At 45.9% G+C, this 24,246-nt stretch overlaps 1 protein-coding gene across 4 annotated transcripts in view; it reads left to right on the top strand.

The window, feature by feature from the left end:
* Nucleotides 1-24,246, top strand: part of GPAM (glycerol-3-phosphate acyltransferase, mitochondrial) — a 244,005-nt gene that overhangs the window by 92,733 nt on the left and 127,026 nt on the right. For all 4 annotated transcript variants that reach the window (XM_078643773.1, XM_078643774.1, XM_078643772.1 and 1 more), the window contains exons 6-9: nucleotides 5,023-5,166; nucleotides 7,732-7,831; nucleotides 19,666-19,802; nucleotides 22,136-22,235. In XM_078643773.1, coding sequence (XP_078499899.1) covers nucleotides 5,023-5,166; nucleotides 7,732-7,831; nucleotides 19,666-19,802; nucleotides 22,136-22,235 — 481 coding nt within the window. The remainder of the gene's footprint in view (nucleotides 1-5,022; nucleotides 5,167-7,731; nucleotides 7,832-19,665; nucleotides 19,803-22,135; nucleotides 22,236-24,246) is intronic.

Below are 24,246 nucleotides of genomic sequence, written 5' to 3'. Positions count from 1 at the left end.
TTACTTAGTATGGCAGCCTTATCGTTAAATTGTACTGTCATAAATGTAGACACAAGTTGGTCTTATTTTTCTTCTGTTACTGCACTTTCCCCATAACCACAGTCGTCTGATAGTTAATATTTGTAGCTCAAATTGTAATAACTATAATGCAGATATCATTAACCCTTAAGGCTTTTTTTTGTGTCTTCAAAATAGGTAAAATCAAAGGAAAAGGTGTTGTTGTTTTATTGGGAAAGAGTAATCTGCACTTATGCCATAGATCTTCCTGTTTCATTGATATCTTCTTGGCTAATGCCTCGCAACAGCACTCTTCATTTTATTAAGTTAACACAAGGTGAAGCCATAAATTCTCTGTCAAATGAACTAAATCTATCCTTTACAATGAACTTGGGTTATATTTACATTTTAGTCCCTGTTCCTTCCACATTCATTGGAAGGGGGTACATTATCTTATCATTGATTATATTATTTTTCTACCTCTTTGTTTTGGGACCACAACCTATGTGTTTCATTTTTCTTAATAGGGAAATCATATTAATTGCCCTGATATTTATACTGCTAGGACAGCGAAGTGTGTTGACCATGGACATAGGCTCTTTAGGTTAGTATTATCCTGAATGAATTGTGTAAATCACCAGCCGAGCCGTTACTCTTATTTCCTAGCTTGTCAGGGCCAGTTCTCTGCTCTGTTCTTGATTCTTCATTCAATTGGTCAAAATATTGCGGAACATCTCACACAGGTAATTTTTAAGGGGTTTGATCATGCTTTCCCTCTTGCTCATCAAAATATTTTAAGGGCCTTTAAAAAGTCGTGTAGAGACGGTCTCAAAATAGCATCTTGCAACAACAACAAAAAAAAGTGCCTGATGCTTTTCACATAAATAGTCATTTAAACTAAAGTTTACCTAAATTATTGCACTTAAAAGTAATACAGAATGACCTTTTACCATACTGCCCTGGGGTTGAAACATTGTAATGAGACCTGCTGCATGCTTTTAACACACTCCAACTTAGAGATTCCTTTATGGGTGGTGAGCCATAAGAGCAAGGGATATCAGTTTCGAATATGTATCAAAAAGCAGACTGAGATTTAATGTATGCAATTTCATCCTCCGCACTGAAGTCATTGAGCTCTTCATTCTGAACAAAGATTGTGCTTCCTTTTGATTCAAATGGCATATAGTAATTCTGAAGTGTTTTCTTTTAGGATGTGTGGCAGTAATGCACAGTAAAGATGTACTGTACATGTCTACACACATCAAACCTCAAGTATTTTTCCATATGTATTGGTTACATAAGATGTAAAGCCCAGGACTTCACTTTATAGAATAGATTGTATATATTTTACATTTTCCGGAACACAAAGGTTCCATGCATTCCCGAGCGAACTTTCACAATAGCGAGTTCCATCATGTCAGACTGACATTTTTAGTGGCAGAGCAAAATCTGCTGGCTAATTATTTCAGAATTTGAACGCATACGGTTGCATTCTATTCAGAAGAAAACAATGTTTTTCTTAAATTCCTCTTTCAACCATTATAGACAAGGGTCCATTGGTCCACTAGATTTGGCAGTTTGACTTTGATTCTGATTAACATAGAAGAAAGCTTGCTTGTTGTGCATGATTCAGAGGGGATTACTTTGATCATATTCTGTATGCAGTGTCTTCAACATGGAACACTTAACATCAATGACGTATTCACTGGTGCTGCACATCAAGCATTTCCATTACTGGAATTAATGTGACTGCTGGGTGGTTAGGTCTCGTGGCGTTGAACAGCGCGTAAGCGCTGTCTCCGCCAGAGACCTATTGTCGCTGGGTCCGCTTCCCAGGAGACAGCACCTTGCCGCGCGCATCTCGCAAAAGGCGATCCGCGCAGGCCACGAGCACGTGAACGTGCTCGCTTTGGCCTGCTCCTGTCTCCTCTCCAGTACCACACAGACACACCTCCCCCTGCTTACACATGCGCACACAGAGACACACACAAGCACACCTTCACACACGCACGCATACACACATAGAGACCCCTCCCCACCCCGCCGCCGCCGCCGCCTACATACAAGCGCACCCGCCCCCACTAAGCCCCACTTACAGCCATTCTAAACTTCTGCAGCCTCCGCGGGGCTCTCCCTGGGGCATGGGAGCCCCGCGTCACCAGCACTGCTTCTCTCTCTCAGTGGGCGCGTGCGCGGGCTTCCGAAGACGGAAGTCCCGCCCCACGGAAGGTTTCGGTTTCGCTCACGTCGCCCTGCCGGATTAACCATGCTGGCACTGTCAGATTGCGCTGTAGCCTGATCCGACCCAGATCAGCCCCGAGGATTAAAGGGGTGCCTTTCGGATGCTGGTTAGGCCTGGCGGAGGGGGGCCTCTCTCCCTCCATCCCTCCCCCGCACATAAGCCTCCCCCCGGGTCCGGCCCCGCCAGTGCACAGCCAGGGCCACGGAGTGTCGGGCCGGCTCCAAGCTGAGGGCGGACTTGGGCTGAGGACAGACTGACGCGGCTCTGGGACGGACGGAATCCCCCGGACTTTCACTTTTATCACCATCACTGATTCTTACTATTGCCTTACCCCAGCGGGTGAAATGGTAGGTCTGACTCCGTCCTGTCTTTACTATTTTATTTTATGTATTTATTTATAAAAGTTTTATATAGCGCAAACTTGACCCAAGAGGGTTTCAGAGCGCTTTACATTTAGGATCTAGTTTAATTAATGGTGGTATCGCAGATCTGAAGGAGGCGCTTTTGATGGTAATAATCCATGGCACAGCTGCGAGGGGTGCAAGAGGGTCGGTATGTATGGGGGAAACCGCGGCAGCGGGATAGCGCCCAGAGGCGACTTGGATATGTATCTCCTAAATAAAAGTCATAACGTAAATTACACAATGTAGAGGGATCTGATCATAAAATATAACGTACTAGTAAACGTAATGTCACTTGTGTGACGTAACAAAATGTCACACAATGTTAGATAAACAAAAACTTCAACTGATAACATAATACATGAAACCTCCAACACAAAGCAACAAAATAAAAGGCGATTTAACATAGTAAAAAAGCGCCAAAATTAACATTTTACAACAACTCATAATTTAACAAGACGTGAGGCTTTTTTCCAGCAGGCGGGAAACTTTAAATGGGGAAACTGCGCGCTATCCTTGAGTGTGTTCTTTTTGTAATCAAGGCGCTATACAAAGGCTCACGGAAAACTGTTCTGAAAGGCCCACACCCCGTGTCATCTTGGGCTGAAGAGATTCCGTGCAGGGTTTCTGGTGCCGGTAACATGTGTGGCAGACAGTGACTGCATGCAACAGGGCCGTGGAATGCTGGGTCACAAGTCCCGGCGCCCCCCACACAAGTCCTTTATCTTGGCCAATCGGCAACATCATATACGGGCTAATGAGCCAATTTGCCAACCTGCCTAGACAGCCTCAAAGCGCTTTCTGTCTGAACCGCCTCTTCTGTGCACTTCTTGAGGAGGGGGGGTGATAAGAATGCTTTCTGGATAAATGTGAGCTTGATGAAGTGAGCGCCTGTGTTTTCTCATCATCAATGTCTCCCAATAAACTGTTGATTAGATTTTCAAGTGTAATGTGGTATAGCGCTGCGATGCCTTGTGTCTAGTGAGCGCTATATAGCACAAAAGAATTCATAAAGAGGGGTTTAAGCAGCAGCGAGGACGGTTCTTCTGGGAAAGGGGTGTTTCAGACAGGAGCGCCCCCTGGCCCCCCCCCCCTGCCTTCACTCTGGTGTTTTGGGGTGCCCTGTCGTTTTTGATGCCCCTGAGCATGTTCTAGGACCCCTTCATTTGCCTGCCTGTTTGGGGCGGTGCCCGCCCTGACCGCAGTGTACTTTGCAGAGATGCACAAGTTGGACTGAGGAATGCTGCGGCTGGAGGGGAGGGGGGCGGGTCAGCCTGTCAGGCTGGTGAGGGGGGCGGGGGGAGGGGGTGTCAGTCTGAGGCAGGGCACAGGCTGACCCATAGGGTGAATGTTCGAGAGCATCCCTCCCCCGCCAGGCTCATGGAAGGGGAGAGTGCCCCCCCCTCCCAACCCACACAGGGCGCGCGCGTCACACAGGATGACCGAATTATACAGGATGAATTTATTTATTTATTTAGCTATTTATGCGTGTTTATATAGCGCGTACTTTACCGAGAGGTGTCGGGGCGCTTTACAATAGATTGAAGTAAATTACATAAGGACAAATAGTAACTCGGAAGTAGGTGTCAGTACTTCTATGTACAACAGTTACTCGCGGTCTGAGTTACAGATTAACAAGTTAGGCATTCACTCAAGTTTACAGATTAAGAAAAGGTGGCGTGATTGAGGTTACACAAATACATAATGCATCATTACAAATAGGTCCGTCGATATTATGTTGGGTGCCCACGTTTTACAGGGCGAATTGATGATAAAAGGGAAACCAGGGTTTTCAAAAACTATTGCCCTTGTAGTCAGCCCCGTGCCTGAGGTGCATCATCAGAGCTGTGTGAATAATAACTATGTCAGCCCCGAGCGTGAGGTGCATCATCCACATTGCTCAGGTCACCCAAATTCCTGCACTCTCTACCACACTGCTTTCAAGAACAGCATACTCTTGCACACACTGTCACTGCTCACCAATTCAAAGTTTGCTAAGTATTTTATGCAACGCATTGTCATACACAATGCCAATAACTCAAACTTTAATGCTACGAGACCTATTGCATTGTAAATGCTTGTTTTATTTAGTGTTAGTGACACCTGCAAGCAATTGTACACTGTGAAGTTTAAAAGCTGAATTTAGTTGAAATAATCATATGCATGCAGGCCTTGTGTTAATGCAGATTAGTTCATAAATCGGACATACCCACTACAATAGCATTCATAGTTTCAGTAGATGATACTAGAGGCTGTGCTGTCTATGAAGTCATTTCATTTCTGTTACAGTGCTTCTCTACTCCTTTGATATCATTCCTTTTGATTTGCTGTCTTTTTTATTTCTCGTCCCTGTTCTCTCTCACATGCATGCTTTTCTTTTAGTGTGCAGAAGGCCATTTCCGATGTGGCAATGGAGAACAGCCCTGTGGCTGGTCAGCCTGACCTCAAGTCAATCAACAAAGTGAAAAGGAGAGCACGGCGCATACTTCAAGAAATGGTGGCTAGTGTCTCCCCTGCTTTGATCAGGTACTCCGTGTTCTGAATTTCACAAAGTCGTCTTGAGTAGCCTTCTGGGAATACATCTGTTTTTATACTTTGCGTGATCGCTGTTATTTGTGTGAGCATCTTCCATTTTCTTTCCTAATATTTAATTTTGTCGTTTTTTTTCTCACCTGCTATTTTTGAATATGTTCATAAGAGAAACATTAATTACTAAATGACTGGTGCAAATTGCAAACATGTTTGCATGCGTTTGTTAGTTTCTAGGTTTATGATGCACTCCCGGTGTTAATGCAAAATCTGTGTAATCTGAAGGGCATGCGTTTGAAGCCTGAGCAAATTAGATAAAAAGATTCCTCATTCTTTGTTTGTTAACAAATACCATCGAGTTGGTTACAAATAATTGACAACACTTTAGTTTCCAGTGAGTTTAGCCCTGTAGAGAAAATTGGTATGGTTTGCTTTTGATTCCATGCACTTCAGTAAAGCACAGGGAAACTGAGGTTTGCTCAGGATCTTTTAGAATGTCATGGCGGGGAAAAGAAGACTTCTAACCAGAAGCCGATAAGGAGGGCAGTGTGTGGAAGAAAATAGTGTTAAGGGATACAAAGACAGTTGAGAGTATTAAGACTACATAGGCCAGCATGCCTGGGGAGGGTGAAGGGGGGGCCTAGTAAAAGACAAATGTTTGGGTGCTGATGGGGAGTGCTGTATGTTGCATGTAAAGTAAAGAATGTGGGATCTCATGGTCAGCACCTCGCTTAGGAATGGTATTTGTACTAAAACTGACAAATGAAGCAGCATGGCCAGCACATCTGAAGTTGAAAAGGTATGGGCTGCACTTTTCCTGAAGAATTAAATATACCTAGAGACATTGTCCAGAGATTTCTGAGCAGTATTTAGAGAGTATTTAGAGAGGAGAAATGTAAACATCTGGAGGATTGCATAATGACTGGGTGGCATAGAGCCCCTCTTGGTCCTTGAGCAATATTGAACTGTGTAATAATGTTAAGTACAGAGACCGGAATGCCTTGGGAGGCTTACAGGTGTTCCTAGTACATAACAAGTGCTATAGGAGATTACTGCAACAATATATTGTTGGGAAGAGTTGATGTAGAGGAGGAGGGAAGAGTGTTCAAAGTTAAAGTTGTTCATTTGGGAACCCTCAAGGCTTGTGCTGCAATCCCCAGATATTTAGTCCTCCGTGAACCCTGAGTCAGTGTTTCCAACAGTGCAATATGAGGTGTACACAACCTGCATCTCACCTGAAGGTGCTCAGTTGGTCACTAGTAGCAACCCAGAATAAGAATTCAAAGTTGCCTAGGAAGAATCAGTTGTTCGGGCAGTCTGCCATTTAGGGGGTTCCTTTAGTGCATCCCATAAGTCCTTTGTACTTCTATCTTAAGATGGCCTTGAACCTCATGTACACGAAGTCTCTCCTGTGGTCTCCTGGTTTGCCAACCTAGCTGACCCTGAGGTAAGACACTTTTGGGCACTTTAGGATGGCGGGTGGACTTTGTCCACCCACCATCCTCGTGGAAAACTGGACCGCCTGCGACCTGAGCGGCAGTCCTGTAATGCATATTATGATGCGCCCGCCACACTGGCGGGCACATCATGCATTTGTAACATTGCGGCGGGCGGTGTTTACACCAGCACCCGCCACAATGTTACAAATGCATGTGCACCCCCCCACCTCGCCTTCACCATGGGGGCCTGCAACGGGCCCCCAAAGTAAAGACCGCATGCTTCTCGACAGCGGCAACGCCGCCGTGGAGAAGCATCGGACCGCCCTCATCCTAATATGGTTGGCCGTGTCTCACAGACACCGCCACCATAGAAAAGCACTTTTTCTGCCGGTCGACTTCGCGACCGGCGGAAATGCGGCGGACGGACTTTCTGTCCGCCGCGGACCCCCCAGCCATCCTAATGTGGTGGGGGTCATTTTGTTGAGGATGGTGGGCGGACAGCCCCCGCCGGGCCGGCGAAAGCTACCGCCGGCCCGGCAGGGGCAAACCGCCTGCCATCCTAATGGGCCCCTTTGTCTTTTCTGCGTGCCGCTTGCTTGGGTCCTTAAATTCCTTGTCCTGCTTTTCACAGTATTTTTTCATTTGGGTGGTTCCCTGTGTGAGTGATTCCACCCCTCCCCCCTCCTTAATTTATGGGCTCAGACTTTGCTTAGCATTCAATCTTGAGTTGGTGATCCAGCACAGAGCTCCTATCCAAACTGATTGCACAGAATCTCCAGCATATGTGAGAGGTCCACACAACTTTCAGATCCCTCTGGCACTTCTTTTTCCAGTGTATTTTTATATCCTTCTAGATTCTCATTGTTCAGCTAGCAGAGAGACACTGGCCTGTATTTTGAATTTCAAATATTTTCTTCATGTTCTGCAGACATTGCTGCATTGTCATAAAGTCAAATTATCTTATGATAGTTTCCTGTGTGTGCATGCCACTGCTTTGCAACAAACAATCAGGATGGAAATTTCCATATTGATGTTAGTCAAACTGACTCATGTGCAGTGCACACAGTTTGCCTTCAGTGTCTAAACTGTTCCTTTTTGTTTTGTTTTGTTTCTTCTAATACAGGTTAACTGGCTGGGTGTTGCTCAAACTTTTCAACAGCTTCTTTTGGAATATTCAGATTCACAAAGGACAACTTGAGATGGTTAAAAAAGCTGCAACTGAGGCAAGAAATTGATGAAATGTAACAAGTTATTTTATAGGCAAATACATGTCTCGTAATTTCTCTTTTTAATGTAGTATAGTTAGATATATTGAGAATACATGTATGTAGCTCAACATTGCCTAGCGATAAGGCTTTCATTTTGCCCTAAGCAATTGTGTCCGACTTTCCTCCCAAGTTCTTGATGTTGCTTAGATCCCCTACTATTTTTTTTTTTTTTAATTTTCAAAACCTTTATTCGGGTATCATCAATCATACACAGCCATCCGCCTACAACCCATAGGGGCCGGCAGCAAGTCAAAGAGGTAATATCACACTTTCTGTTGCTAGCAACCACAGCCATTAAGCCGACAACCCGGGGGTCCGGCGGCGTGTAGCATGGAACCGACAGTCGACCCAGGTCCCCATAACGTGTCTGCGCCCACCTCCCTGGCCTACTCCTCGACAAAAGGCCTACCAGATAGAACCTAGCTAATCAGGACCTCAACTCTTCATTGTGAGCCAGTATTGAATTTACCCGTTAAACTCCATCTCAAACCATCCCCGAACCACCCTCTCCACCCCCTCCCAACCTCCCCGACTGCCTGTTGGTCGTCACAGTATTAAGTAGCTCTTACTCAACTCCACTACAATCTGCACCGGTGCCGCCCACACCCCCGTCCTCCTCCCTCTATACCCCCCTCACTGGGAGATCCCACTTGCAACCCCTCCATGCATGATGTAGCTGTAGAGAGACTTGTGCAGTAGACCCACCGCCCCCGGGGCGTCCCCCCTGACCTTCACGTGTTGCCGCTGGGCGTCCCCCCTCCCGTTAAGACCTATGCATTGAAAGAGTGTCTAATCCCCGGGGTTCCAATGTTCCCGATCGTCATCTGTCTCCTCCTGCGCTGCCCCTGCACTGTCCCTAGCTGCTCGATAAGTATGATATAGGGCCCAAAAGTTCTTCGGCCTGCTCCCCGGTGGAAGGAGCTCGCTGTATGTTTGCGATTGGGTACTACAGTACAGCATGTCCCTTGCCCATCTGCATTTCGTAGGCAAGGGGCCTCGCATCCAGCAGTGTGCAACAACTCGTCTGGCGAGCAGCAAGCCCATGTCCGCCAGGCGGCGCACTGCCGCCGGCAGTATTTTGGAGTGTCCCAGCAATGCCAATGCGGGGTCAACAGGGAGCTCTGTATCTAATGTCTGGCCCAGTTCCAAGAAAACGTCTTCCCAAAACGTATTAATACCAGGGCAACTCCACGCCATATGCAGGAAATTTGCCACTGGGGCGTGGCAACGTTCACACTCAGGGGTCGGACGGAGCCCGTACCTATGTAAGCGCTCCGGGGTGTAATATACGTGTTGCAGGTATTTAAAATGAATTAATCTATGTCGGGCATTAAGCGATACTTTCCTAGTGTTTTGACAACAGTATTTCCACATGGAATCATCGATCTGTACTTGCAAATCACGCTGCCAGTCCATCCTAGCCTTGGAAAGTTGTTGGACCCTGTGTTGGAATCCTATTTGGAATCCTAATCCTTATAAGTGCGTGATCAGTTTGCGCAACAAAGGTGTGTTAATCACATACGTTAGTTCCGGGATGTCCGGAGGCTCGACCATGTCAGGACCCAAAAGCTCCAGGAATGCAGTCCGCACTCTATGAAAGTGGAAGCGGTGCAATAGTGTGACCGCTGCGCCTGGTGGTACAATCTGGTCCCAGGATTTGACCGCTCCATCCTCAAAGAGATCCCCTACTATTACTGAAGATGAGACCGTATGTGTTCTGGCATTGGTTGCCATCCCCTTTACTTTTCTAATGCTTTTATTTTGTAAGGCTAGTTAGAGAGGGTTTAAAATATAGGTACATTGAGAAGCTTACAAAGACAGATGGATGTATTTTGGAATTTGTGATGGAGGGATGGAGGGATGTAGATAGTGTTTCTATCTAGATAAATTCACAGACGGTTGCACAAATACATTTGCAAAGATAGACCGCCAAATAGAGATACATGCACAGCGACGGGTGAGTAAATAGATAGATCTGCAAAGACAGATAGCTAGGGTTGCACAGATAGATAGAGCTGAAAAGACAGAGATGCACTGGCAGAGATGCAGCAGCCCCGGTAGACAGAGATGCAGCAGCCCCAGTAGGCAAAGATGCAGCAGCCCCAGTAGGCAGAGTTGCAGCCGCCCCGGTAGGCAGAGTTGCAGCCGCCCCGGTAGGCAGAGTTGCAGCCGCCCCGGTAGGCAGAGTTGCAGCCGCCCCGGTAGGCAGAGTTGCAGCCGCCCCGGTAGGCAGAGTTGCAGCCGCCCCGGTAGGCAGAGTTGCAGCCGCCCCGGTAGGCAGAGTTGCAGCCGCCCCGGTAGGCAGAGTTGCAGCCGCCCCGGTAGGCAGAGTTGCAGCCGCCCCGGTAGGCAGAGTTGCAGCCGCCCCGGTAGGCAGAGTTGCAGCCGCCCCGGTAGGCAGAGTTGCAGCCGCCCCGGTAGGCAGAGTTGCAGCCGCCCCGGTAGGCAGAGTTGCAGCCGCCCCGGTAGGCAGAGTTGCAGCCGCCCCGTAGGCAGAGTTGCAGCCGCCCGGTAGGCAGAGTTGCAGCCGCCCCGGTAGGCAGAGTTGCAGCCGCCCCGGTAGGCAGAGTTGCAGCCGCCCCGGTAGGCAGAGTTGCAGCCCGACACATACAGATAATGAGGCACATACAGATAATGAGGCACATACAGATAATGAGGCACATACAGATAATGAGGCACATACAGATAATGAGGCACATACAGATAATGAGGCACATACAGATAATGAGGCACATACAGATAATGAGGCACATACAGATAATGAGGCACATACAGATAATGAGGCACATACAGATAATGAGGCACATACAGATAATGAGGCACATACAGATAATGAGGCACATACAGATAATGAGGCACATACAGATAATGAGGCACATACAGATAATGAGGCACATACAGACAATGAGGCACAAACAGACAATCAGACACACAAACAGACAATCAGACACACAAACAGACAATCAGACACACAAACAGACAATCAGACACACAAACAGACAATCAGACACACAAACAGACAATCAGACACACAAACAGACAATCAGACACACAAACAGACAATCAGACACACAAACAGACAATCAGACCAATAAACAGATAATCAGACCAGCGAGACCGGCAGACTGAGTGGCGTACAGGCAGACTGAGTGGCAAACATACAGGTTAATAGATACATAGATAGATATATATACAGGTTGATAGGTAGACTGACAGGGTTGCAAAAACAGATTCAACAGGAAATTGAAATAAGACATAGATTTAATTACTGATCTGTTGGACTGACCATTTTTTGGTGAGCGGTAGTCTGGAAATACCTAGTCATGCACCTATTAATAATAACATTTCTGCCACTCCTTCTAGGAACTGGACGAAGCTTGATATCGCTCAGCTCAACTCCCTGTTACTTTTAAATCCCCCAACATATTACAGCAATGTTACTTCTGATTCAGCAGCCTTCGATAGCTGGATTCTATCAGCCCTTGATATCTGTCTCCCTCCCACGGGCAGAAAAATTAATAATCATCGCCCCCCGGCCCCTTGGTTCTCCGATGACTTAAAAAGAGAAAAAACTAAATGTAAAAATATGGAACGTCGATGGCGTAAGAACTACTCGGCTGAAGCCAAATTGGCCCACAGCACTAGCAAACGGGCCTATCACTCCCTTTGCCGAGTGGGGCATGCTGACTATGTCTCTGAATCTATCCAGCAGACAAAAAACTGTCCTAAGACTTTGTTTAAAATGGTCAAGGACCTATCTGGTGCTACCACCATACAACCTTCTCCTATACTTGACTGTACTCAATGCGAAGACCTTGCGCAATTCTTTGTAAATAAAGTAGAGACGATTTATTCTTCATTGACCAGCTCTTCCCCTGTGTCCCCGTTTCCTATTACTATTTCCACTGTTTCTCCTGTTCCTGATAATTGTGTGGACTCTGCAATAGTGCCATCTCTTGAATCCTGGCCTCTCCTAGATATGGAGTCACTTATGTATCATCTCGGGCATATTAAATCAGGATCTCCATGTGATATTTTGCCCATTATTGTTCTGCGACTGATCGCCCCACCTTTGATTAACTATGTCCTCACTCTACTCAATACCTCTCTTTTGACTTCCACTGTCCCGCTTAGTTGGAAGCATGCTATGGTGTCCCACTGTTAAAGAAATCCAATGCGGACCCTGCTCTTCCTTCTAACTTTTGTCCAATTTCCCTTTTACCTGTTTTTTAGGTCGAGCAGACGTACTCTCAATGCGTGAGCATTGAGAGTGTCTGCTACAGACCTAATGTGACCCGTATTCAGGAGAGTGGACACGACTCAGACGCGCGCTTTTGCAGTCTCAGTTTTGACCGCGGGAGCGCGCGTCTGAGCCGCGCTTGCGCAGAGTAACTCACAGCCAGCCCCCACCCCTCTGCATGCACGCATACACACAGGCGGGCGCTCACACACACACGCTGCCGCCCCCCACCCACCCCTCTGCATACACACAGACACGCAAGCACGGAGCCCCACTCACCGGACACATCCAGCCCCCACCCCTCTGCATGCACGCACGCACACACAGGCGCGCGCGCGTACACACACACATACACACGCTGCAGCCCCACTCACCGGGACTTCTACTCCGCAGGACTCTTCCGACGTCAACGGGCACAGGGACACCGGCACTCCGCTCCTTGGCTTCCCGGGCGGACGCCGGCTGCACGCAGGGCTCTCCTCTCTCTGCACCGGAGCCATGCGCCAGCCACTGCAGCCTGCCTCCTGGGAAGCTCCGGTCGCGTGTCCGGCCCCGCCCCCGTCCCAACAAAGGTTGCCTGGCTTCCTGTTGAAGCCGGGCTGCTGCGGTGAGTTTGCGTTTTAACCCTTTCCTGTCTGTAGACACATCACCCTGGGCACCGCGTCAGCACATAGGACTTCGATATGTGTAAAAGTTGTGTTTTATTTTATTCGCCCGCTTTTCTGTGCTGACACTTCCTTGTTATTTTACTGTAAAAGGCATACTGTGCAGTGGCTATTGACCTTGCATGATTCTGGGATGCAACTATGATGCTCTCTTCTGGCAGTCAGAATTAGTTTCTTTTGTTCACAGGTCAGTACAGCAGTCAAGAAAAATAAAATGCATTATGTTTAATTATAGCCACTCCTAAATAAAATCGCTAAGGCTCGCATTTCGAGTAGCAAAAGCAGTTACCATTACTGCCGTGATTCTGATCGCCAGGAACGCCGTGTATGTTTAGTTTTTTTTTCCCTCTTAACCTGGAGAGTAATCTCTAAGTTAAAGTCTGTAAAGTCTGTAGGAGAATTTGGGGATGTGATAAGGGACTAACGAGCCTCGAGAGAATCACATTGAAATATCTTTAGTAGTTTGCATACTAATGTTCAGGCATAATAAAGCAAAACCGGAAACTGCTCGAAGACCTTCAGCAGTAGCTTATGCATGCTAATAACAAATGCCCCATACAGCTGCCACAAGCACACAGTCCATGAGCGTCCAAGTGATACTTGATGAAAAATGTCTTAACAGGTAATGGGGGAGCTGTTTAGCCAAAGTCCTTATTTGCTGGATTCATTGTCCGATGGTAATTTTAATTGGAAGCCATGGAATGTAATCCAGCCCTACAACTCACTGACTCTCCCTCCCACTCACTGACTCTCCCACCCACTCACTGACTCTCCCACCCACTCACTGACTCTCCCACCCACTCACTGACTCTCCCACCCACTCACTGACTCTCCCACCCACTCACTGACTCTCCCACTCACTCACTGACTCTCCCACCTACTCACTGACTCTCCCACCCACTCACTGACTCTCCCACCCACTCACTCTCCCACCCACTCACTGACTCTCCCACCCACTCACTGACTCTCCCACCCACCCACTCACTCTCCCACCCACTCACTGACTCTCCCTCCCACCCACCCACTCACTCTCCCACCCACTCACTGACTCTCCCACCCACCCACTCACTGACTCTCCCACCCACTCTCCCACTGTCCCGCTCTCCCACTCTCAACACAACACATATTGCATTACAAATGCAATAGGTGTCACATTTGCAAAAGTTTAAGCTATTGGGATTGTAAATAACAATGCTATTAATGTATCCATTTTCAAAACCAACACATACAAAAATATTGTCATTTACAATGCCAATAGCTCAAACTTTCCTAATGCGAGACCTATTGCATTGCAAATGCTTGTTCTAATATCTTGGAGAGACATATAAATGGCCATTTGTCCAAATTCATTGAAACAAATGGGTTACTTCATCCCACCCAATCTGGCTTCAGGAATGGCTTTTCTGCCGAGTCCACACTACTTGGAGTTACTGAAGCTCTTCGTCATAACATCGACAAGGATAAGACCATGGCCTTAGTGCTCCTTGACCTGAGCGCGGCCTTTGATACGGTCTCGCATACCGTACTCCTTAAGGCCCTTCAGTGCTCGGGTGTTACCGGGACAGCCTTGAGCTGGCTTAGCTCGTTCCTCTCTGATCGAGCTCTGCAGGTTTTTTCATCTACCTCGAAATCCAAATCTCACCCTCTGCCTTTTGGGGTGCCCCAGGGCTCAATCCTCAGCCCTTTGCTGTTTAATATTTACATCCAACCACTTGCTGTTTTAGTGGAAGAATCTGGCTTGTCGCTCTTTTCATACACTGACGACACCCAGATTCTCTTTTCTTTGTCATCCGATAAACCATCTGAGCCCTTGGCACTGAGAGCTGGCCTCAGCAAAGTTATGACATGGATGTGTGCCAACTTTTTAAAACTAAACGGCGACAAAACTGAGGTTCTGATCCTTGGCAAAAACCGCAGCCTCTGGGGCCCCCAACATTGGCCTCCAGAAATGGGTTTGCTTCCTCAACCGGCTACACAGGTTCGCAACCTGGGTTTCATTATAGATGAGTCTCTCTCTATGCGGCAGCAAGCGACCAGGGTTGCGGGTACCTCTTTCATTATTTTGAAATGGTTAAGGAAGATAGTGTGGATGCTTCCTCCTCATACCCAGCGCACCGTGGTCCAGGCCCTGGTTACTTCCAGGCTGGATTACGGTAATATTCTCTATCTGGGTATCAACAAGGAAATCACGCGCAAACTTCAACGAGTCCAAAATTCTGCTGCGAGACTACTTTGCCGACTTCCTAAAACAGTTTCGGCATCAAAGTCACTGACTGATCTCCACTGGCTTTCAGTGGAGAACCGGGTAAAATTCAAGCCCTCACGTACATGTTCCGCATCAAGCATGCTAAAGCCCCCGAATATGTACAACAGCTTGCCATCCCTTATGTTCCCACTCGCATACTCAGATCTTCTACTCAAGCGAAATTCCAAGTTCCTAAAATTAAACTGTCCCGTATGGGAGGCCGCTCTTTCGCCTTTATTGGCCCTACTCTCTGGAATTCTCTCCGGCTTCAGAATGATCTTCTATCATTTCGTATATCTATCAAAACTTGGCTTTTTAGCCAATAGCTTTTTTTTCTTTTCTCATCCTGCTTCCTCTGTCAGCGCCGGGAAACCCTTTGGGGTAGCTGTGCGCTGTTGTATAAATTTAAGTACAAAAAAAACCAAGCATTTGCAATGCAATAGGTCTCGCATTATGAAAGTTTGAGCTATTGGTCTTGTAAATGACAATTTTTTTATTTATGTGTTGATTTTGAAAATAGCTAAATTAATAGCTTTGTCATTTTCAATGCCAATAGTTATAACTTTCGCACATGTGACGACTATAGCATTTGTAATGCAACATGCTTTGTATTTACGTGACTTAGATGTATTGATATTACAAATAGCAACGGCTTTTAATTTTTATAAATAATTAATACTTAAATAAAAGTGATTGTAATTTATATTGGCAATAGCTTAAACTTTTGTAAATAACGTTAGTGAAGATTATGTTCAGTGTATTTTATTGTGATGAAAATCCAAGAACAGAAGTGAAATAACATCTTTTTGTGACATTTGTAATAAAGCTTGAAACATTGAGAGAACATAATTGAACCAGTTGTTGTTGAATGGTTGCACAGATTGATGCTGTGGTGGTGGTGCTGCTGAGTTTTCTCTCAATCTGCACTCTGAATCTGCACTCTGAATCTGCACCCACAATCTGCACCCACAATCTGCACCCACAATCTGCACCCACAATCTGCACCCACAATCTGCACCCACAATCTGCACCCACAATCTGCACCCACAATCTGCACTCTGAATCTGCACTCTGAATCTGCACTCTGAATCTGCACTCTGAATCTGCACTCTGAATCTGCACCCACAATCTGCACCCAATCTGCACTCAATCTGCACTCAATCTGCACTCTGAATCTGCACCCACAATCTGCACCCACAATCTGCACCCTGAATCTGCACCCTGAATCTGCACCCTGAATCTGCACCCTGAATCTGCACCCACAATCTGCACCCACAATCTGCACCCACAATCTGCACCCACAATCTGCACCCACAATCTGCACCCACAATCTGCACCCACAATCTGCACCCACAATCTGCACTCTGATTCTGCACTCTGATTCTGCACTCTGAATCTGCACTCTGAATCTGCACTCTGAATCTGCACTCTGAATCTGCACTCTGAATCTGCACTCTGAATCTGCACTCTGAATCTGCACTCTGAATCTGCACTCTGAATCTGCACTCTGAATCTGCACTCTGAATCTGCACTCTGAATCTGCACTCTGAATCTGCACCCACAATCTGCACTCTGAATCTGCACTCTGAATCTGCACTCTGAATCTGCACTCTGAATCTGCACTCTGAATCTGCACCCACAATCTGCACCCACAATCTGCACCCACAATCTGCACCCACAATCTGCACCCACAATCTGCACCCACAATCTGCACTCTGAATCTGCACTCTGAATCTGCACTCTGAATCTGCACTCTGAATCTGCACTCTGAATCTGCACTCTGAATCTGCACTCTGAATCTGCACCCACAACCTGCACCCACAACCTGCACCCACAACCTGCACCCACAACCTGCACCCACAACCTGCACCCACAACCTGCACCCACAACCTGCACCCACAACCTGCACCCACAACCTGCACCCACAACCTGCACCCACAACCTGCACCCACAACCTGCACCCACAACCTGCACCCACAACCTGCACCCACAACCTGCACCCACAATCTGAATCTGCACACTGCACTCTGAATCTGCACACTGCACTCTGAATCTGCACACTGCACTCTGAATCTGCACACTGCACTCTGAATCTGCACACTGCACTCTGAATCTGCACACTGCACTCTGAATCTGCACACTGCACTCTGAATCTGCACTCTGCACTCTGAATCTGCACTCTGCACTCTGAATCTGCACTCTGCACTCTGAATCTGCACTCTGCACTCTGAATCTGCACTCTGCACTCTGAATCTGCACTCTGCACTCTGAATCTGCACTCTGCACTCTGAATCTGCACTCTGCACTCTACATATGGTATGTTATGCTTACATACGTTCCATATATTATCCATGTATATGCCACATTTAGTTAAGAATATATGTTCTGTTTAGTTACATTACTTTGTTTGTATACCCTTTTATGCTGCTCTAAAGTTATTTCAATGGGTGAAATGCGGAGCCTGGGTAGCAGGAAGGAGAAGAAAACAGTACAACTTAACAATACTAAATATATTGTAAAAAACACAAAGCGCTCGATTTCAAAGTGCTGTTGTTTCAGCTGCTGTATTGTAATTGTTGTTGATAGTTTAAGAATCTTCTAATAAACGACTAACGACCAAGTAAAACGGTTAAAAGGAAATGTAAAGAAAAAGAAAAGAAAGGGAAAACAAGGCAGTGCTGGGAGGGGGGCTGCGCACCAACTGAAGTGCTCTGGTTGCACGGCCTGCGGCCGTGTGAAGTGATAAGCCTTTGAAGTATGCCACGGCGCCTGAGGGGAGAGCAGAGTTCTGACGGCAAAGTTAGGGGAGGAGAAGTAAAGGCTGTGTTTGCGAGGGGAGGTGCTGGTGTGGGAGGAGTGCTGCTACGGCCTGGGGGAAGCTGGCTATGCAAGTTTATGGCCCAAAAGCGCGTGCCTGTGGCCACGTGAACTTCATGAAAACGCCAGCAAAAAGCTGGTGGTTTCATGAGGATTTTGAGCACTTGAATTCTCGATCCCTCAATGCGCTTGCGCGCATTGTAGGTCACGAGACCTAAAAATAGTTAAATGTCTATATAAGCGCAATATACAGGAGCGCTGAAAGCAAACTGTAGAAGCATATAAGCAGGACATATAGACTAACTTCATTGCGTGCATACAAAAAGAGGATGCCTTTATAAAGAACAATTTCACATATACACATTCTGGTATGTTGTGAAGTAACACCACCAGTTGGTAGAGCTACACAGATCACTCAAAAAGGAATTTACAACAGCTGTAGAACAGTGTTTCTCAAACTGAGTTGAGCTCATTTTTGGTGGGTCATTAAAGTCATATCAATAAATAAAGATTCCTTTAAATTCTGTATTTATCTTTTCACATTTGCTGTGCTTGAAAAACAAAAGTGTCAAATGTCAAGCAATGTCTTCTGACACATTGCTACTTTTTTACCGCTTCCATGCAGCGCACATTTCCCCGCTGTGCAGGCAAATTCTACACGTGTGCAAATCGAACTGCCCCAGGCCATCCGACGCACATGCCCACCGTGACGTCAGACGGCCGGGGGCCGTCCCACGCATGGAAGAGGTTAACATGGGTATTGGTGTTTACAAACGCTTCTCTCTATGCAGTCCGAGAAAGTAAAGTGAATTGTGTGACAATCTTGCGGAGTACACCAGTGTGAAAGGAAAGGCTGTACGTAGGGTGCCATTTTTTGTAACACACATACAGTTGTAAACACCTGCAAATGAACTGTACACATTCAGCAGTTAGGAAAGCAAAAACAAATGCACATTTATTTTTGTAATTCTGAAGTGTGATGTAGACAAAGGTTAATAAGACCGAAACATATCACTAAACTTGGTGATTTCACAAATGATAAATATTCACTGAAACCCGATTTCCACACATTATGTTTTGTATGCAATGTTGTTTTAACGGTAACATTTTGTGCAAATTTTGTGGCAATGAAATGAAACATGTGCCATCGGTAAATGACAGTGCGGTACAACATGATGCTTTAGTTACATTAAAATATTGCACTGCTCATGCCCTTAAAAGCTAGATGGTTTGAGAAAGATTGTTGTTCCAGAAAGTGGGTCATGGTTCTAAAATGTTTGGGAAGCACAATTTTAGAGGGAGATGAAGTCTGATAAAGCTGATATCTGCTCTTTGCTCACATCAAAAGCATCCTGATATCACATCAGTCTCCAAGCACAAATGCAACTCTAAAGTAACAATAAAGTAACAGCAAGAACACTAGGGCTGAAGGGAACTACATTATGTGTGGATGTGCTCCTTGTGAAGGAGCAAAATTCAGTCACTCAACATGAAGTTAGGCAGTGTCTGAAATGGCTGACCTACTGCCCCATGCTGTAGTGGGCAGAAGCAATATGTGAATGACTCTACGACAGACCTGTGGATGAAGAGAGCTGTCTAAACACCTGTAAATATAATATATATATATATATATATATATATATATAATTTTACCAACATCAAAAGGTCTTGGCTAACGCCAGACCTACAAAGGCAGCAGCTTTTCATTCATTCTGGAATTAATACTTTGTTTGGGGTGATTGTTAGACTCCTATCTACTTTAAAATTCGATCCATAATATTTTTGAACCGGTCTCTTATTTTTGTACATTTTTCTTTTACAGATGAATATGCCGCTTGTCTTTTTGCCAGTTCACAAATCACACATTGACTACCTGCTACTCACATTCGTCCTTTTCTGCCATAACATTAAAGCACCACACATTGCCTCAGGAAATAACCTCAACATTCCCATTTTCAGGTGAGTTTGCCATTTATGTGACTTGGCCTTATTTTGGGTGCTTAACGCAATGTCTGTTAAGTGGTTCCTGAAGAAGTCTGTGGATCATGAGGCATACTTCGGTGAGTATTGTTGCTTATTTTTTTGTCCATGGCCTCTGGCACGTACCAGGATACTGCCTTTGTGTACTCTGTGTTCCAACAGTTCTGAGGGTGAGCAGTCCAGGCTTCATGAGGTGGTAAAGGATTTGGCAAATGTAACCAAACTAAATAAGCGTAATGTCTGATGAAAGCTATATTTAAAAACAAAACTCGCCAAACTTTTATTTACACACGGGAAGGAAATGCATTTATAATCAATAACCATAGAAACAAAGTTTGATCGATTAATAAGGCACTATAAAGCAAGTAAGATGAGCCATATGGCCAGTAATTCAAGTTTTTTTGGTCCTTTTCAGGAGTGTATTAATCTCTTACTACAGGTTTTGTTTACATCCAAGTCTCTCATGAGGCTTCTTGGCTCTTATTTGCAGTCTTGAAGTATTTCTAGGCTTGACTCGACTTGGAGTACAATATTTAATTAAATCATCTTCATTCTCAGTGACAATATATTTTCCACCCCAGTTTTTTAGCTTTACTAAGACCATATTGGGCATTCACTTGCAGTTGTTGTCCAACCAATGAACAATGTCAGAAGTACACTATCGATTGTGTCGCCTTGTTTGTGTTTGTTATCCATATTTCAGCCGTTAAGTCAGGTGTCTCATTCCACTACAAACTATACAAATTGAATATATGGAAGAGTTCCTTAATTGCTTATAAAATAATGGTATTCTATTTTAAGACATTGGGTGAATGGGGGAAAACATCTGAACCTATGAGCTCACAGAGAATCCTTGATGTTGTTGACTGACCAGGGATGATTAATGGTCACCACACTTGAAGAGCTAGAATGCTCTGTGTATAATTGGTAGGCACAGCAGTTGTTTTGCCCATTCTGACAAGCTGGGCTTCAAGTTTTAATGGCTCATGGTAACCTGCACCAACATCATAGCCTATTGCTGCCACATGTCTACAAAATTGAGGTGTATTTCTAGATAGTCAAGCCCAGATGTAGAATAACTCTAGGCAGTCCAGAAAAAAGTTGTATAATCTTTTTGACACAACTGTGTTGACAGGCATAGAAGTAATTAGCTTTACTTGATTGAAAGAAGTTGTGCATCTTTAAAGGTTAATACTTACTAATGTAAAGAAACAAGTTACTTTATCCTCAATCTGCACCTTCGAGAAATGATGCAATCTTTTTACTTTCCCTTCGCTCCATTTACAACCTGAAATGCGCTTCCTTATTGAAAAGGCCCTCTTTATTCCTTAATTTTGTAATTTGCTGAAATATACCTCCACTCTTAGGCATTGCACTGGTGGCTGCAGTTATAGCCATGTCTGAACTGGGGTGGCAGAGTGGGCTAAAGAACGGTGATGGATCAAACCCAGATCTTTTGACTGGGTGTGAGTGTTTGATTGGTTCAGATACTCCGTCCATCACCACACCCTTTTGTACCAGTTTGAGTTGGTATTTTGTGTGCCTGTTGAAAAATTCTACATCTGGTGATCGACTTGCATACAAATACAAAACATGAATCATTACCTGCTAATTGTGTATGTGGACAAAATTTGGACTTTGAATATTAAAAATAAATAAGTGAGTAAGCAGGAGCAAGATGTCATGAACTGCTCTGTGTCAAACTGTGAAATTTCTTTTTGAGCTTTTTATTGTTCAGATAAATCATCCAAGGTGGCTTAATCTCAATGATTGATGTATGAAATGTTTTCTAGATCAAGGTATACGTTAATATGTTGGCCTTCGTCCATAGGCTATCAAGGTGCAGTCTACACTTCACCAATCTAATAGCCTTTGTTAGACCTCCTTCATATCTAGACTGTTCAGATATAAACAAGAAAAATGGCAAGTATGAACACAGTCTAGATGTCCAGGTCTAGTCAAGTTTAGATAAGAGTAGATCTCGTCAAGATCTGCACTGTTCTTTGAAAGCAGTCAGGAATATGAATATTGTTTTGTGGCTTTTTGTACATGAAGATACTGTTTCTCTTTTCAGAAACTCATTTTCATGTATTATATGAAACATAACATAATATCTGATTGGTTTAGGACGAGTACATTGTGTGCCATCCCATTGTCCGTATAACACAGCGACCTTGAGCCTAATCCTTAAGTATGCTTCTACTGTTTACATGTAAGACAGTGTTGTAGCTCATATGTTTTTTACTTGTTATGCTTTTTTAATCCTTATATTCTTTCATTTGTGGCATTGAAGTATTTTTTTGGGTTTGCAGTACACTGATCCACATGCTGGGGGGCTTTTTCATACGACGCAAGTTGGATGAAACAACTGATGGGCGGAAAGATATACTCTACCGTTCGTTGCTTCAAGCGGTGAGAAATTAGCATTCCAGATGAGAGCTTTAAATTGCATGATGCAACAGAAAACATAATTTGAATGTTATTTATTCCTTATTAAAATCTGCTGCACAAATCGATATTTAAGGTGACTTTCAGAAAAAAACGTTCATCTACTCTGATTTTAAATTGCGAGAGGGCCATAGTAGATAAATTGTTCCGCAGTATCTTCTTATTGCAAAATAGCTAAACCTGTTATTGCATTCCTCAATCATCAGTAGAAGATTAGGCTAAAGCCTCAACAATACTGTGTGAAAATTGGGTGAGACTATGTCTCTCTTCGTACAAGTTTGGCAGTGACCGCACCTCCCATTCTACAGTAATGCTAGAAATTAACTGAACTGAAGATGATTAATAGTAATACTCAGTAGTTTGCTAAGTAGTAGTAGGTAGTTCAGCAGATTTATGCACTTAATAATGAATAATTCATCTGGCAAAACAAATGGATTGAGAATATATTGGAGAAAAAAATGAAGTATCTGAAAGAGACACGTTAGTGATCGATTCCTTACCTTAGAGTATCCCCAGGCATCAGACTGGATCCAGAAAGTTTTGCTTAGCAGTACCCATGCACATCAGTAGGTGGCGTCTTGCAGCTACGCGTCAGTCATTGGCGTCGTAGCGCCGAGATGACTTCACGGAGAGTATTTAGGCCCCACCCATGCGCGCTGACATCAGTTCTTTCTTTTTCCACGCCAGTAAGCGCAGATCCGGATTGAGCAAGTACCTTAGTCACTTTTTGACTACTCTTTTGAGACTTTTGTCTCCCCCCTTTTTTCTCCTGGTGCACTTAGGGATGCCCGGCTTTAAGTCTTGTGTAACATGCGGCTGTAAGATGTCGGTGGCGGACCCCCACGATGTGTGCATCTACTGCCTGGAGACAGATCACGACTCGAGCCACGGCCCCAAAAGCCTTACGGGAGCGGAGTCGGAAATTGCTGGAAGTTCGGCATTCGTCACACCCCCGCTTTGGGTCCAGGGGCCGTTCCCGCGAGGACTGGAGCCGTCGTTCCTCCGGTTCCAAGTCTTCGCCTTCGGATTCCGGTAAGCAAGGCCATAAAAAGAAGCCGAAGAAGCGTGTTCGCTCTCTGACGCCCCCCCCCCATCTCTCTTCGGAGGTGGACGAGGGGGACAGGGGTTCTGCCCCTGTGGCTCCTCGGGAGCCTGGCAGTCCCATGGGCTACCCGCCATACCCGGGTCCGTCGGCGACTCTTGAACAGGTGCAAGAGTTTATTGCTGCCATGGACCACCTTTTTAGGCCTCGGGCTCCTGCCGGCGCGCCTTCGGGCCCGTGGTCCGTGTCCAGATCCTGTTGGCCCGGCGGCTCCGCCACTGGCTCTGGCGCCACAGTATCCTGCGCTGCTGGCACTGTCCCCGGCGCCACAAGGTGCAGCGTTGCCAGCTCCGGTGCAGCCCTCGGCTCCACCCCCGGCACCGCACTGGGTGCCGTTTATCCCACCCCTGCCCCGGTTCCAGGACCATTTCGTTCCGGCCGGGGATCCGCATTGGGAAGCGGCTCCGGCCCGGCCCCGGCCGGGCACTGTTCCCAGAACCGTTCGTCCCTGCTCCGGGTCTGCCACCACGACCGGCTCCCTCTACGCCAGAGGCGGACGACGACTGGGACGGGTCCGATGACCCTCTTGCCCGGCACTCACCCTACGCCTGAGAGCCTGGTTATTCAGGTCTCGACGTCGCAGAGTGCTTTCCCACGGCTCCGCCGGATAAGGACTCTAAAAGGCTGGAACAATTTGGTAAGAGGTTGTTCTCGGCTAGCTTAGGGCTGCGGTCGGTTAACACCACCTACATGTTGGCCCGTTACTCCCACGCAGTGTGGGATTCTGTTGCTCAGGTCTTGCCTCAGTGTTCTGAGGAGGGCCAGGCTATCCTTTCCCAAGCGATTGCTGAGGGAAAGGATGCTGCTAAGTTTGCCATCAGGTGCGGTTTGGACACCGCTGATTCGCTGGGCAGGGCAATTTCCACGACTGTG

Source organism: Lissotriton helveticus, chromosome 5_1, assembly GCF_964261635.1.
Source record: "Lissotriton helveticus chromosome 5_1, aLisHel1.1, whole genome shotgun sequence".
Lineage (NCBI taxonomy): Eukaryota > Metazoa > Chordata > Amphibia > Caudata > Salamandridae > Lissotriton > Lissotriton helveticus.
This window is presented reverse-complemented; position numbering and strand designations above follow the sequence as displayed.